At 36.0% G+C, this 18220-nt stretch overlaps 1 protein-coding gene across 1 annotated transcript; it reads left to right on the plus strand.

The window, feature by feature from the left end:
• The first annotated feature begins 11570 nt into the window (after positions 1-11570).
• LOC102802367 (uncharacterized) lies at positions 11571-15428 on the plus strand. The gene is made up of 2 exons (XM_006823702.3): positions 11571-11957; positions 14066-15428. The coding sequence occupies exons 1-2, from the start codon at positions 11688-11690 to the stop codon at positions 14126-14128; spliced, it is 333 nt and encodes a 110-aa protein (XP_006823765.1). The 5' UTR covers positions 11571-11687; the 3' UTR covers positions 14129-15428.
• The last annotated feature ends 2792 nt before the right edge of the window (positions 15429-18220 follow it).

Raw genomic sequence — 18220 nt, forward strand, 5'->3', positions numbered from 1 at the left:
CAGTTGTACGCATGAGAAAAGTAGATCAAGAGAAAATGAGAAATTGGGCCGTTGACAATGGGAACGTTGTTAGACAAAGATCAATCCGACAAGACAACACAAAGTATAAGGCAGGTACATTGCCACTGAATTTGTACGAGAAGGAGATACCGATTGGTGAAACATTGCATAGAAAGAGACATGATTTTTCAGATGGGTCAGGTGTTGAGAAGGACACATCTGAGAAAACTGACGAGCAGAGAGAGGAATACAGTAGTGATGAAAACAGTGGTTCAGAAATTAAGGAAGTAGAAAACACGAAAGAAGTGACATTTCATAAATTGCTGAACAAAGAGAAGCATTGTGTGCAAGATAGGTTGGCCCCTGAACAGAAAGCAACTGGGGAAACTGTTGCACAACGGGACGACTACAGTAATGATGAGAACAGCAGTTTAGAAACGGAGGAGATAGTTTCAAACAGAAAGATCAGTTAAGAAATGTCTGTCTAACTACTAGGTCTGACTAGCAATCAAAGTTAATGTCAAATATCTTCAATAATTGCTTTTATATTTAACAACAATTCCTGGTGATTGGTGAATAGGTAATTGGATTTCCTGGTGATTGGTGATTTCCCCCTTTAAATCTTGGTGATTGGGAGGGGGTATAAATGAGCCTGCGTCAAGCCTCGGCACAAATTGTTCCAAACTTTAATAGCCAACATTCAGAATGACTGCTCAGTGTAATTATTGTTGGCGGCAAAGTCAGTTACAAATAATATCGGTATAGATTGTTTTTCTCTTTAAAATACATCATAGAAGCATGGAACTATAGTTCCCATGATAGAAGTAACTGTAATATGTGTATCTTTTTTAGTCTGAATGTTTCTAACATGGAATGACAACGATGTTTTATTGTACTTAGATCTATGTCCATTTTTAAGATACGATTTCAATAAAGACTATTATTATTATAAATTTGTACATCTGTATAAAAGACGATGTCTAGACGTTCATTTTTGTTTAAGAGATGCAAATGATGTTTAGGAACCGACCAGTTTTAAAGGCCGGGCTGGGTCGGCACATTTTTGCAAATCTAGAAACAAAATCAATACCCCCCTGTATCCACAATGAAAATGATAGTGCCCCGGACATAGATTAAAAGTAATGTGACCCCCCCACCAATTTTCAGTTTTTTTTAAAAACATTTTATAGTTAATTATTTAGTTTAGTTATAGTTAGTTGGTGTAGATTGTCTGCATACTACAGATACTATACGCCGCTGGTGATTGAAAACGTAATTATAGCGTTATTAAATAAATCGTTATTATGACGTAATTATACCATCCTTTTTTTGTCATGGTAAAAATACATTTAAAAAAAATGTCATTATGACGTTTAAAATTATATTTATGTTATGTTTTTTTTGAGATGTCATTCAAACGATTTAAATAAACTTGACATGGAAACGTTTTTTTTATTACTTAATTATAACGTAATTTTTTAGAATGCATCTATTAAATTATTAAATGTCAAATTTATATTGTCATTAAATTATTTCAGAATATTGTTCTTATATAATGTTTTTATACCGTTTTTATTTCAAACGTTAAAATAACATTTTAAAATATCGCTTAATGATAATAGTTATAAAACATCAATTTTATAATTTTTATTACTATCATTTCTATTGTTTTGAACAAAAACGTGATTATAACATAATTTAATTTTGTTATAATACTATTTTATCTATTATTGTTATATGAACATTATTCCACGATTTTTAAATTGCATCAATGATTCACAATAATATTACGTTTCATTTTATTACTATTTTACCACTTCTAATTAATTACGTTATTATAACATAATTTTATAATGTTATAAGTAACATTAATTTCGAAAATGTTAGAATTGTTAATTTCTGTTCATTATATTACGTTATTAATAATTTTAAATATTATGTTTTATTTGTAAAATATTTAAACATTGTTAACTAATAACGTAAATATTTTTTTTTATATCGGTACATGAAGTTAATTAATAAAAAATAACTCTGAATTATTCGATCTAAGTAATCTACGATTGAGCATGTCTCAAAACAATTCAGGCTGATCATTTCAATGAAACACGTGTTGTTTTTTAAGTTTCCCAGTTTTATAACATGGTTCTTATGTGATGAACTTTAATTTATTAATTAACTATGGTGGACTATGCTACACGGTATCCAGAGGCGGTTCCACTTAAAAATATAGATACGGAGACTGTAGCCGAGGCATTGATTGACTTTTATAGCCGATTGGGGGTTCCAGAAGAAGTACTAAGTGACATGGGGACTCAGTTTGTGTCAGAATGCATGCAAGAAGTATCGAGATTGCTCAACATTAAGAGACCGATGTCTACGCCCTATCACCCCATTTGTAATGGACTGGTGGAAAAGTTTAATGGTACTTTGAAGAAGATGTTAAAGCGGTTGTGCCATGAAAAACCAAGGCAATGGCAAAGTGCTTTACTCTTCGCATATAGAGAGGTACCACAGGAGTCAACTGGTTTTTCCCCATTTGAGCTGTTATATGGCTGAACGGTTAGAGGCCCAATGAAGATCCTTAAAGAGTTATGGACCCAAGAGAGCGATACTCCTGAGATAGTTAATAGTTACCAGTATGTGTTTGAGTTGAGAGATCGGTTAGAACAGACTTTAGAGATTGCTCGAGTGGAATTACAGAAGGCACAGAACCGATACAAGTGTTACTATGATCATAAAACGAAGAAGCGAGTGCTTAAGGAAGGAGATAAGGTGTTAATTTTGCTGAAAACAACAAGCTGTTGATGCAGTGGAAGGGTTCTTATGTGGTAGAGCAGGTAATAGGCGAAAACGATTATCGAGTGAGGGTAGGTGACAAAGTGAAGACGTATCATGTAAATATGTTGAAGTTGTATGTTGAGCGAGAAACGTCACCTCAACCAGATGGAAGTGAGACAAGTTACTCAACAAATACGGCCATAGACCTGATGAATGCTGTGCGCGCAGCTACAGCGGGGTGCAACAAGTCAGATGAAGAGAATGCTGTAGACGAAGATGATCTTCTAGAGTTAGGAACTTGTAAACCAAAGGAGTCAGGTAAAGATGTTCAAATTGGTACAGACCTGACAGAACACAAAAGAAAAGAACTGGTGGGTTTAGTCAATACTTATGATAAGGTGTTTACTGACTTGCCAGGAAAGACCAAGATAATCAGTCATAAGATTGACCTGACAAATGATACACCAATACGATCTAAGCCATACTCACTACCATATGCAATAAGGGAGAACCTTAGGCAAGATATTGAAGATATGTTAAAAATGGGAGTAATCAGGAAGTCCACATCACCCTATGCATCACCGGTGGTGATTGTAAAGAAGAAGGATGGATCGAATCACATATGTGTGGACTATAGGAAATTAAATAAGGTCACTGTAACTGACCCTGAGCCAATGGTAACAACAGGGGACATATTTCAGAGGCTACATAATAGTAAGTTCCTGTCAAAAATTGATTTAAGTAAGGGTTATTGGCAGATACCAGTAGCTGAAGAAGATATACCAAAGACAGCATTTGTTACTCCCGATGGAACTTATTAATTTTTAAAGATGCCATTTGGAATGAAGAATTTGGGAGCTACTCTGGTGCGGGGAATCAGGAAATTATTGTCAGGTATGGAGGGGGTTGGAAGCTATATAGATGACCTGATAGTTTATTCAAGCTGCTGGGATGAGCATGTTCAAGTATTATCTGCGTTGTTACGAAGACTGAGGGCAGCGGACATAACAGCTAGACCATCCAAGTGTGTTCTGGGTGCAACATCAGTAGAATTCCTGGGTCATGAAATTGGACACAATTGGGTGAGTCCAAGTCACAACAACATGGAGAAAATTCGAGAAGCGCAAAGACCAGCGACCAGCAACCAAGAAAAGTGTCCGATCATTCTTTGGGCTGGTCAATTACTACAGAGACCACATCCCCTTATTCGCAACTATTGCAGCACCCCTGAGTGACCTACCAAGGAAAGGACAACCCAACAAAGTTGTATGGGGAGAGGCTCAGGAGAAAGCATATAACACTTTGCGGGAATACTTATTGGGCCAATTTTGAAGTTGCCAGACCCACAGAAACCATTTGTGTTGCGGACGGACGCGTCTCAGGTAGGAATTGGAGCAGTACTTATGCAGAATCATGGTGAGAAGCTTCACCCAGTTGCTTATGCAAGTAAGAAGTTATCCAATGCAGCAAAGAAATATTCAACTGTAGAAAGGGAATGTTTAGCCATTGTATAGGGCGTGAATAAATTTCGTCTATATTTAGCAGGTGTGGAGTTCATTTTGCAGACAGATCATAAACCATTGTCTTACCTGGCTAAAGCCAAGTGTGCAAATGACCAAGTGATGAGATGGGCGATGACTCTACAGGGATATAATTATCGTGTTGAGGATATTCCTGGACGGGACATTGTGGTAGCGGACTACCTGAGTAGATTGATGGACTGAGGAACTTTCGAACAGTATAGTAGTATGTTATTCGTTTATGACTATATTTCATATTTTATTATATTCTACTGTATGTGATTTTCAAATTTATGTACTCAGAGCTTTATTCAGTTCGATTTGATATATTGTTGTTTTATTTGAAATTGTTATCGTATTCGTATTATTGACTGCGTTGCTAGTCATGTAATATTATATGTTATAATATTCTGAGTTCAAATCGGAGATCTCGTTGAATTGTATTGGGGTTTAAGTATCTAGTTATTGGAGTAGTGAAGTTTTACCGCGTTATTGTTTGCATTTGATGTTTGCAGAGTATAATAATACCAGTACCAGTTGAAACCTCATCTGTTGGCTCCGTGTTCGCATGTTATCATCGCTGCCAGGGAAGTTTTTCTGTTGCTGTTGCCATTTTGTTATTTGAACCATCACACCTGTACTATACCAATTACGGTAATATTACGTTGCGTGTGACACCACGTAAGGTAAATTGAAGGGAGTAGCCCCCCCCCCCGCATCAGACCCCACTAACTGGGTTTGGAGCACCGCGGAGTGCGCGACTCACATGACTTTTTCAGGCTAGACCGGCACCCCGTACTTACTCCGTCTTAAAAGCATGCTCTCAATATCAGCATCGCTCTGGAATTCCATCATACATTACAAGTACATGGTGGTCGATAGACTGTCGACAGTTCTCGGGCCTAATAAAGAGTCACTTATTTTCAAACGCCGTAGGCGTTATAATGAAATGCCGAAGGTATTTTTCAAGCGAAGGCCGTAAGGCCCGAGAGACTGTTATAGCATGTAAACACCCTCATGTATTACGTGGAAATTGCCCGATGACTTTTCTGCTGAGACTTGTCACTCAAACTACGTCATACACCGATCATCATGAGCGAAACGGGTCGCCAATAAACAAGAAGTAGTAGTAGATTGAGTGACAAGTCTCAACAGGAACGTCATCGGGCAATTTCAACGTAATGCCGCATGAGGGCGCTTACTTGCTATAACAGTCTCTTGGGCCTTACGGCTTGAAATGCCTTCGACATTTCGTTAACACGCCTATGGCGTTTGAAAATAAGTGACTCTTTATTAGGTACGAGAACTGTCGACAGTCTAGGCATTCGATAACAGCATCAATTGTTTACAAAGTTAGTCAACCCGGCCCTGTGGCACACGTGTGAACAAAGTATTAGAAATACAGACACAGACAACAGTATAGAGTTCACGAAAACGGGTCAACTAGATTAGATACTAACTCGGGCAATATAGCAAGCAAGATCAGAAAGAAAAAAACGTGTTTGTCGCTCGATGAAACAAAAATAGACTTGGGGCAAGGGGGTAGCTGGTACCATGGAGGTGAAAAAAGGAGTCACAGCCAAAATAATCCCCCTAAATTTCTTTTGTTTTAGTCAAGTTTAATCCCAAAATTCCCTTTGTCTTATCGTCCTTTCACTCATAATCTGATTACAATATGCTTAATGGTTGGCTTAATTTTATTTTAATATATTTTATTATTATTATTATTATTATTATTATTATTATTATTATTATTATTATTATTATTATTATTATTATTAGTAGTAGTAGTAGTAGTAGTAGTAGTAGTATTACTATTAAATTTATTATTATTATTCGTTTTAATATTTCCTTTACAATAAATTTGCCGCGCCGGGCTTTCATAAACAAACCCATTCTTACAGCAAAATAATTGTAACGTCAAAAAATAATTAAAATAAATATTAATTGTATATATAAACAAATTAAGCTAACCAGGATCTTATTTTAATCAGATTGTTTCACCCAAGGATCGTCGCCGACGCGTCATTTACTTTCATGGTTGCTGCGTACAGTACACACTCCAAGGTCTTGTTTTGCAGTATCACAGTAAATGCCAAAGGGCATAAAGCGTGCGCCGACCTTTTATACTCACAGGAATCGTGTTTGCGGGTACGGGAAAGTTGGAATTTTGAAAATCGGAGAATTCCTTGTTAAGTTCATGTAATTCTTCGTTTTTCAGCACATTTTCCGTTGTATTTTTGTATCGCCAATGTTATAATGTTTCGAAATCTTGCTAGTACTGTTTTTTAGTCAAAAAGAAAGCTTGTGCAATGACCTTTGCAATGGTGCATGACATAAGATTCAAAATGACAATTTGAGAAAAAATAGCAGTTTCAACATCGTAGTCAAACTCGTGCATGTTATCGATCGTCGTCATACTGTAAAATGACTAATTTTCACTGGGTTTTCAGCGAGTTTTATCACGGTTTTATCATTTAGATATTCTATGCGAAATTTTACATAATCACTGGGTTTTAATTTAGCGCATGAAAATCGAACTGTCACGAAAATCACCGAGTGCTGCCGAAGGCGTTCGTAATATTCTAATACGTGGTAATCCTTACCATTCGGCAAATCCTTACCATTTCTCAACTTGTCTCTTTATTTAGTTTCAATCAGTGTTCAAGATGGCTACCCCCATATAGTAAATATCGGTGTTGTAATCGCATTTATCATATTATCACTTGTACGCCAGCTAACTCTAGCCATTCCCAGGCCCCGCAAAGCAAACCATTCAGGGGAATCCAGACATGTTCCAGGCTACGTAAAAGCATATTATGTTCCCTAATGCGATATAGACTCGCCCAGAGTGGACGCGACCAAGCGTCGGCGCCAGAAGATTCGAAAGCCAACTGTTTAGTCAAAACCCAAGCAGTTAGCCAATTCGCTAGCGAGTTTGCAAATTGGCTGCCCCAATACTTCTGAGACTTGCTGTAAATTGTCCTTTTGCTAGTTGTCTGTACGATTGTTGTAACACTGTTCAACAAAAAACAACGCCCCGACGGCGGTTTGAAGATAAACACATTGTCAATCATTTGTGAAAATTTCAAAACAAAAGGTCAAAGCGTCTAAGAGGTATTTTTTTGAAAGTTCTGGGAAGTGCACTAAAAAGAAGCTGAGATAATTGCTATTCACTCAGTAAGAGGTTGCTAATGCTCATAATTAAAATGGCTGTAAACAGTTCCAAATTTAAATTTATTATCATTTTGTAAAAAGTTAAATATAGTGCATAATATGGAGATCCCGTCATTTCTTTTTTCACCATGTTTATTTTTTATTATTTATGTACAGCCTTGCTAAATCTTGCTAAGCATTCATTTGTTTGCACCTGTTATCTATATTTTAAAATAGTCTTTTGAGTTTGTTACGCTATTCACAATTCAAAATTTTAACAGTCTATAGCCAAGACTGTTTGGGTAATAAAAAGCAAAAAAAAAAAAAAAAATCACTCCCAAGTGACCACGAATCCGCATCTCTACCTTAAGCGTTATATCTTGAATTCTGTATTTTCCTTTTTTTGGTAATTATTGTGCATTGTTGTGACTGTTAGTGTGTGTTTTTATTATGTAACGATTTTAATTCCTTCTGGGGGAGATTTAAGCGTTTTTTAGTTGAAAACAATTTGAAATAAAATATAGAAAATTGAATTAAATTCACGTCGTACAACTTGAATACGTCAGAACTTGAATGTGTCTCATTCTGACATGTTTTTTTATTTTCTTATTTGTGTGTGTGAAACGCACGTTTTTCAGTAACACTGACATAGATATTAGAATTATTAGAAATTATTACAAGGAATATGAAAAGACTAATCCTGTAAACAGTTGATATTCAGCATTACTGCTATTAAGAAAAACAGGTTTGATACTATATGTTTGATACAAAGGTTAATTCGTCTGACCCTCGCGATCTAATCTGTTGTCTGGGCATGGAGGGAATAATCTGGAAGAAATAGTCATTATCGTCCTTTCAGGAGTAGATTTCATTTGAAAGAAGTCAATTTAACGGTTACGTAATATACCTAGCACGCATGAAACGTTCAATAGCGCTGCACCACTCGACCAGAGGCGAATGGCGAACAAAAGACAAGTGAACCTTTGTCTTAGGTTACCATAGGAACGGTACGCATTATGAATAATTAATTGTCGTTTCATGTTTGAATATTCGTGGTTTTATAATATTAAACCTCGCATAATTATTATTAAATTGAGACTGAGAAAACATGTGTTCTCGGGCATTTCAAATATTAAGTAAACAGGGGCTAAATATTTTCAGACTATTTTTGTTTTTAAAACGTTACATACATTAATTTTGAACACAAATCATCATTTTTTTATATCCAATAGAAATGAACATTTTTGAACCTGTTTCAATTGATATTCACTGAAAACACCCTATAAATTACAGGATGTTTTCAGTATGTGTTACTGAACAAAATTTTCGGATATGATTATTCTGTGTTGCCATAGCAAATTGCGCAAAAATTATAATTTCACGAATGTTTGAAATCTTTTGGATGCATACTAGTTCACTGACCGTATTTTTATTTATTTCATCTGCGTTTGGTGTGAAAAAGAGAATTGATGAAAACCGCATAAGTATACTAGCAAGTCAAAGAAACCTGTTGATTTATAAATTAATGGTAATGCGTAATCGTGGATATATGTTATGTATACACCAAATTTGAACAAAGTCAATCCATGCATGCATCGAATAGGCTAGAAGAAAAATGCTTGAAATGCGTTCACCATGCATTAATCTTGAACACTGTGTTTGTATACAATACGCAATATATTTAATCGATTTATAGTGTAATTGGTTGGTTCCATTCAGATATGTCCATTTCCAGACAACATACCTAGTTTTGAGATTAATATTTTTTTTTGTACAAAACTGCTTTCTAATTGCATTTATCTGATAAATGTGATGGACTGAATTTGCGTGAACTGCGAGAAATAATTAATGATTTGTCTACTTGTTCCGAATTACAAGTAGGGACCATGGCGACGTTGCGTCTAGTACCACACCTTCACAATTTGGCTGACGTTAATATAAAGCAAGAAACCTCGGTGGTCGTCGCACTGCGCATGTGCGACACCTGTGTTGATGAACATTGATTTTCCCACAATCCAATGCGCTCTTCAAATGGAAATCACAAGTATGAGGTTGGACCTGGGCACCGACTCCTTCGATACCTTCCAATCACCTAAAAAGTTTCTAATTAAAGCTTGGAATCGTCCCAGTTTGTACTCGTTGATCTGCGCAACAGTCAAAGTCGCCATCTTTGTTTGTATGAGACCCATATATCTTGCGCATGCGTGGCGCGACGACTACCGCTCTTTAAACCACGATATTACTTGAAATGTTCTCACAGTTTTCAATAACTGAACTGACGTGATACAACACAGATGTATTCATGATTATTGGTTTATTTTTAAAATCGTATCCCATTTACAGAAATGGACGATGCCGCAATTTCTAGTAACCCCTGAACCATTTCAGTACTGGTTGCTGTTTAAACATATTGTATAGCGTGAACACTGCCCCTTACGTGTGCTAGTTTGTTTGTGTAGACGAGAAATGAAGTAATGAGCCGAAGAAAAAAATGTGGTACATGTTAATACGGACATATGTTACATCATTCATAGCTCGTCTGCTTAGGTAAGTCAGAAGTAGTCGTCCCATCGCTTTGTTGATTCAGAAGAAGACTGGGCGCTAGTCCGGCTTTTTGCCGCTGAGAAAAGAGACTACTAGTATTTTGTAATTGGGAAGGAACTACAATCAAACTATCAGATCAAAGATAGATTCGTCATAGGAGCACAACCACGGGCTGTGTTTTTATGAAAGTCATTTTGGGTACCTTGTCCTTTGTATCCGTTTACTAAAGCAACGCCCAGTTTAATCGCCAAAGTACTGGCTTGGTAGACACCGTAACGGTTTGGTGGCCTGGCATAGTTCTGAATTGGTGGACGAGTGAACGCCACAGTAACGGTTTTGGAAGACGATTGGACGCCACAAGCTGGATTGGTGGACGAGTGTGCGGCACAGTACAGCATTAGTGGACGAGCCAATTGGTAGACGCCAAAGTACTGAATTGGTGAACGAGTAAAATGTCAAAAACCATAATTAGAATTAAGGCCAATTAATATTGAAATCGAGCTGACAATACGAACAGAATAATAATACTCCGTATACGGCTTATGATTAATTTTCAGTTTAATGAGGCAATCAGACATTACCCTCTGACGCTAGTTTTAATCTTAATTAGTACACTGATTCCAACACCGACTGAATGAACAGATTAAGGGCGAAATAAAAAAAAACTATATAATGTTGATCATTATTAAATATAACTATTTGTTAAAAACAGATTAGAACAGTAAATACTCAATCCACATACGGCAAAATACGTTTATCCTACCGCGATACAGACAGAACTCTTCGATCTATTTTTAATTGAATGGCGACTTTGCTTATCATTGAGAACGATTCTAGCAGTTGAAATACGACATATTACACGATGCACTTTTTTTAAATAAATAAAGCGGGTCATTCATAACAAACCGTACTCCCGGTCGTACATTAACATAATCTGGGCAAGGTTTAGAAGGCGAATTCAATTTGTAAACCGTGTCTGTGCATCAACTGTACAACGAAAATTGGTCGGAATGGGATCCACCGCAAGTTCTAAATTTCATTACTTGGACGTATGTATTGGTTTGATACGTAATGCACAATATTCTACGTTCACGTGCTGGTGGGTTTGAGCCGCCGCGGCGTACTTATGATGGAGTGGTATGAAGGAAACATCGTCGCAAAAAGCGATGGACTTTGACTGTTACACTAGTTTATGTAAATGTAATTTTCGACATTTTTATTTGTCCACATAACAGCAATAAATAATATTCCACAAGTATATATATTGGCACAGGGAGCACAATGGCTTTTTTTAATTGAAAGATGCATTCGTTTGCCTCGAAGCAGTCGTATTAACAATGATGTTAGGGGGGGGGGGGTTAATTTAGGTTCGTGGACAGTTTTGTTCATTGAAACGCACGTACATGTCTTTGATAATGGCATGATTATAACAACTGCAACATTTTGATTGGTCTACAATTATAATACTCTAAAAAGAAGCACCCATGAATGAGATCGCTGACATCTGTGTTACGTAACATGTTTTGCTTCTGTGCGAATGACAATTATCATAATTTGAAAAGACGCATGCGCAGATGGATTAATGCGTCGTATGTCCGTATTACAGTGAACCATCTTCAGTGTTATTCGAAACGTGCCGACAAAGCAACACTTCCTAGTACACACGCGAATCGAAAATACTGTCTCACCATGAAGTTGTTTTTTGAAGCGAATTACAATGCGATTGCTGCCAGTGTGCCGACTCTCAGTAATGCCACTACAGCCGTGTATGCTACCACAGAGCAGGTAAAGATGGTGACGGCAAGAGAGCTCGCTGACACGACGTATGACGATATAACTATTATTGGCGCCGCAGCGTGTATGACTATTATGATGTTGGTGTGTGTCGTCCTCGCTATCCGTTCAGTTATAAGTACAAAATACAAAAAAGAAAAGGAATATTCGATGTCTAATACACAGGTAAGATCAGCATTTTCAGGTATCTTTTGTCATACCCAACTCCAAATCTGAATGGGAATATATACGAGTCGTATTAAATAGGCAGGAGTTTACAAAGATCCAACATAGAATTTGTGTTAGTCATATACAACATTACCCGGTAAATGTGAAAAGATTGATATTTGAAGAAAGACATGTTTATCAACACGAGGCGTCATGTGATTGGTTGCCTCTTTTATCTCAGAGATATTGTTTTCCTGAATACTTTTCCATGTTCTCATTCTTTCAACTGTCTTTTTGTGTGCGTGCGGTTGTTATTGAGAGGGAGCCCCCGAAGTTGCGCTGTTGTACACCGATGTTGTTTGTTCACGAAAACACATAATACTCTAGGCTATATACTACAATATCCTTGAAACAAGTGTGGTAACATAATAGATGGATTCACCTCTAAACCAAGAAATGCGGAGATTAATATCTTCTTCATTATTGCAATCTAGAGGTTACGTAATATATTGAACATTTTGAGCGTTGCGCTTAATAGTTTGTTACATCTTTTACGTCATCGCATGTTGAAACTACCTGTAATTATCATATTTTCAGAACAAAAACCAAAACAACAATACACATCCACTTTGAATTTTCAATACGTACATGTGATTCGAAACACCCACGTGTGCATCATGATAGAGCACAAACCAGTAAGGCTAATACAATCATTACTAAAAATAAGACTTATCTCAGAGCGAATCAATATATTTACAACATACGTGTCTCTGTATTCGATAATTTTTTGTTTAATTTACCTCAGACTGTTATAACATTTTGTTTTATAAAATACACTGATCAAGTGACGGATACTATGACAACAACAATTTAAGTTACTTGTATTAATATCTTACCGAGCACCTCCCGAGTCAGAATCGTTCGTCTTCGCGAACTCAGTGCAAATTTATCGTGAGGTATGGCTGAATCAGCCAATTTGAAATAACAGATCTTTGCTAGCGAAGATGATTTCTTAACTATTTGTGTTCATCTTTTTTTTCAAAGCTTAAATCTATCATTGCATGATTTTAAAAATTTATAGCCTCGTGTGGTTACATATTATATTATATAAGTCGGTTATATATTATTATAGTTGTGTCGTGTCTAAAAGAATAAATTATTATACTAATTCTGTACTTTAAGCATCGTTTTACTCCACCTGTGTGCTAGTCATAATTATTGCATTCGGGTCGACAGTTATCAAAGAATCATCCGTATATAAACCAAAACCATTGGGAAATTGCTCAGTGGAAACAAAATAAACACAAGTCGCAAACTACTTCTCATATGGCCATGATACGAATCCATTTTTATGAGTCTGGAAGAGGGATAAGATGAAAAAGTATTAGTATTAGTAATTTATAATTACTAGTTCAATAGTATCGTACCATCCATTTCACCGTGATACACAACCTAGTGGCAGTGATGGGCACGCCGTTACCTAATTTAAATCACAATTGGGGTCCATTTCACGTGGTGGTCGCTATGACGCAGATAAAATTAAAACGAAAGGGCGATACATATTCCGAGATTTCTTTTTCAGCGTTTGCTCACGAATACTTTTGGCTACGTTTACTCAGTGATATATTAATGATAATACATGCAGGTGTCACTTGAAACTTGTTATCAACTTGTAATCCGACAGTAAGAGAAATTAACAGGAACAAAACTAATTCGATTACAGTCACATCGAAATACGCGATAGCCACAAGTAGTCAGCAATGTAACATGTACACTTTCCTGTCGGAGTATTAATGTATGGATCACACTGTCTCTCGTCAAATCAGAAGGCCCAGTGAAAATGTTGTATTGTCACCTTTATTCATTGTTGAACTTGAGTACTCGGCTGCTAACAGGGATACCCAGATCTAAACCTAAGGTTACAGCATTAAAGAACAACATGGATAACATCCCATTATTCTATAATTCACACCCGGAAATTAACACCATATTTCTGATCTCATAGCGTACTTACTAAGCGTACTCAAATTATATAAGAAAAGAACATGTAATCGTATCCCACAATTCCTCGGCACAATCCCAGGAATTGGTTGATTCTCTTTTAAACGCTATGACTTTACTTTCAGGATTCCGGTGAGAATGGTGAAGATCCCTTTGTCATAAATCTACGAGAAATGGGAATGATTTGATCGAGTGGAGATGACGTCATATGTCAAGCATTCACAGTGCCTGGAGTGAAGTCATCGTTGCCACAGCAACCGGAGTGAAGTTTTATTTCGTAATGTGTTGAAGTGTGTTCTTATAGTGTTCATTCCACATACAAACTGTACAGGGCGGATCTTAATTTAGACAATTTTAGTCTAAGCTTGTCTGTAACGATAATGTAATCTTCACAATAATTCAAAATATATCGTGCACTCGTTGAGTGTAATCTGTGAAGAAAACTGCCAATTAGTTATCTTTTTCCCGCCTTCGTCATTGCCTCTGTGATATTAGATATCACGCGTTCGTCTTCAGACGATTATCATCATCGAGCCGTCAATGTCACTCAGTTGAAGATGCAGCATTGACAAAATATTAGAATTTTCGAATTATAATTTTATTTAGACTAAGATTTACTTATAGCACAAGCACTCATTCAATGTGCAAGCGCATCTGATTATGTCATCAAAATATATTTCGATAAAACATGAAACAATATTATATAAATATGCAATATCGAACAAGTATTATTACAGTATTCAAAATATGACTACTAAACTATTCAAAATATGATATGTTTTTTTTCTTCATTTTTTATTTTTTTCCACATCATGATAAAAAGACTCTAATACCACAATTGCCGCTGTTACGCGATTTAGAATGTGGTTTATGTTATTATATCATTGTTGATCTGCCACCAGATCTGTCATTGCGTCGCGCATAACCGTTGTTGATTATATATAGAGCGAGCAACACGAATGCGTTGGCAGGGAAAAGGTAATTACACAACACGGGCCCATTTCACACAAGTGTATTTATATATTTATATATATAATATGCGCTTCAAACACTAATTAAGCAAGTGCAGTATCATAATGTCTACTGATTTGTTGTTTTACGAAGTTGTTATTACTGTGAATTGCACCGCCGCCGCCGACAACAAAAGAAGTTAATGATCTGCCATTGTATATCCCCGCAGGTTGAATTTGGTGTATTATTGGAAACGTATTGTGACGTGTCTTTAGACAGTACAATAGTTTATTCTTAGGCGGAAACGGGCGAATTAGTCCCGTCTTTAAGACAACTTATAATTACATGAATGTAAACTGATATAGTTTTTCTATACAAACCCACTATATTGTATTTTATTAGTGATACACTGGCAACGAGTTCACATCTGTTATATAACATATTGATGAAGAAATATTCCCCTTTTTGTAATTTGTCATGTAATTGTCCCCATATTACGTTAATAAAGGGACATCACCCACCGATCATCGTTCTTGATGTTTGCTTGCAGTCGTACAGATAAATTTCTTACTCGTGCCTCTAAAGCCTCCATATGCATCAATGTTTATATATAAGTTGCGACCCCGCATATGTATATATGTTTTATACAAAGTGATTTTGTCATGACAACTTTTAACAAGCGTGTACTAATTATTGAAATATTAATTTTTTTTGTCTTTTAGGCCACAGGCCCATATGACTATACATAACAGATAAACAAAAGAATACATAAGCACTGGAGAATGTACATATATATATTATTATACCGAGAGTAACGAAAACTTCCTTCTAAGCTTAAATGCTTTATGTAGAAATTTACCCAAGATTACGTAGTACCTTTTCAGATTTTGAGCGCATTAGACTGTAATATTTTTTCTGAATTGGGAAATGCCAAAATACTCCTCATAAGGGAAATAATAGGCAAACAAGAACAAAATGGTACTCGTCCTCTACATTAGATGAACAATACTCACATATTCTTTCATCAATTTCCAACCCTGTATAGCGTCCCTCTTCAATGCGCAATCTATGACTGGAACAGCGAATACGTGCTAGAGCATGTCTGTGTTTAGCCTCTGTGACTACAAAAAATATCATTTTTGGTTCAAGCATGGTTTTAAAACCACAATATGACCTTAGTTATAATTATAAAAGTATGTACTAATTATAAAAGCACATGTAATAAACACGAGAGATGGGCCATAGTCACAATGCTTATAACTATATTCCAATGAGTGAATTGTTTCATTACGATTTTCATGGTGGCATCGTCAAGAAGAGAATTGTCAAATTGCTTCTTATTTTCATAGTAAAGGCAGTCAATAGAAAACTACGATGCGGATATCTCGTTGCTTAGATACCACCCGAATTGATGGCTCGTCTTCATTGCTTCTAAACGTCACGGCCATAATATTGAATAAAATCATTTCCTATTGTGCTTCCTTTCATTAGAATTTTAAAACATTTATAAATATGACGCCAGCATGCGCAATAGGCTGACATATTTGTTTTCGAGTTACCAACCTTTTCACATCACATCGCACCATACTAGACTGAAGATGATATGTCAACGTGACATCTGTCTGGATCATGTTAACATTACAACGATGCTGTAAGGATAACACGTGAGATGAAAAGGTATGCTGAAACCTTACACGTTTTTCCTGACCCGGAAAGGTGAATGTCGGAGGTACTTTTTTCTGAACTGAGACGTCGACGGCAAACGAAAATCGTGGATATATAAAGTTAAATCGTTAAATGTTGGTCTCTTTGATCGTTGTCACGCTCCTCCACAGTTTTACGCCAGACGGTACGGGAACGCCTCGCGTCGATCTCCGCTACGCATTGGTCGATATGATCGCTGTACCGTCTTCGTATTATATGCACCTTATATTACTAGTAAATAACTGAACTATATGGAGAAGTAACAGTACGTACTATTAATTTAAATAGTATGTGTATTTGCATTTTTCTTTATTTTGAATTGAATAGATTATTAGATTGCATACACGACGAAAACAATGTTATGAATTCAACAAATACAAACAAATATTTAACGTTATTTCAGTCTTTCAATACTGTTTGCAATTTCAATTAAGGTAGTAACCGAGGGCAATCGGAAATCGATTTTAACTATAATCAAATCGAAACTGTCATGGCGATGTCCCAAAAGCTTTGGTATAGGAAAACACATAGTACATATACGTTTTGTAACACAGTTTGCCTAGTGGAATATGTAGGTTTCGTTATATGCATACTCGTATAAATATTACAGACACAGTAAATATGTTATTCTATGTTTAAGCTTTGAAAATATGCAGATGTTGTCACATTACAGTTTCTGAGTGATTCACTAAAGCAATTGGATAAAAAGAATTCCCTGGTTGCTGTCGTAAATAATATGGTCTAGTAAGTGATACTCACTGTTAAAATAACCTGATACTGATGTACCAATTCAATAATGTAAAAAATATTCAATGCCAGCGGTGTATTCTACATAAGAACCAGACACATCAAGTACACGGCTAAGCGGGTTGCTAGGAGACGACTAGGACACTAAATTAATTATTTGATACGCTGATATGATACGCTTATTTGTAACGATATAAAAATGTGTTGCAAACGATCACAGGCTAATTGTGTGAACAACGTGAAACGCATTATTCAATTCTATTGAATATTAAAAAATGCATCCACATATCGCAGATAAATACACTAATCAATAAGAAGCTCTATACTAACACACGAGATGCAATTTCTCTGGTTACTTAGCAACAATACAAGTGAAACAGAACAGTTTCCCGGTTTCAGATTAACCGAAGATTCAACTGAAATAAGTGTTACTCACGAATTACCCTTTAGATTTTTTTTATATATTTAAATTCCCATTCCTGACACTAAGAAACACAAACATACTGTTAGTAATAATTTTAATATAATAATTTTACAATTTTACAAGGGTGACTGTGACGGCAAATGAGATTCGTTTTTGAAAAGGGTGTACATTCAGATAAAAACTATCCTTTTAAAATCAAACCCAACCAAATAAATCATTATTGTATGGACAGAAATTAACAAAGAGCATTATTTTTAAAAACAATCGCTATTTATATGGCGAAATGGCTCGTATAATACAAAACAGACGACAAAAAAGAAAATCTAGTCGGTAGCTGGGTGTACATTTTACGCCGTGAAAAAGTTATTCATTATAGCATTTTGGTAATAGAGGCAGAATGTATTATGCGCCACATTCCGCTGTCACATTCCAAGGTATACCAATTGTCCGTGGT

The sequence above is a fragment of the Saccoglossus kowalevskii genome, chromosome 13, assembly GCF_978046115.1.
Source record: "Saccoglossus kowalevskii chromosome 13, keSacKowa6.1, whole genome shotgun sequence".
Classification (NCBI taxonomy): domain Eukaryota; kingdom Metazoa; phylum Hemichordata; class Enteropneusta; family Harrimaniidae; genus Saccoglossus; species Saccoglossus kowalevskii.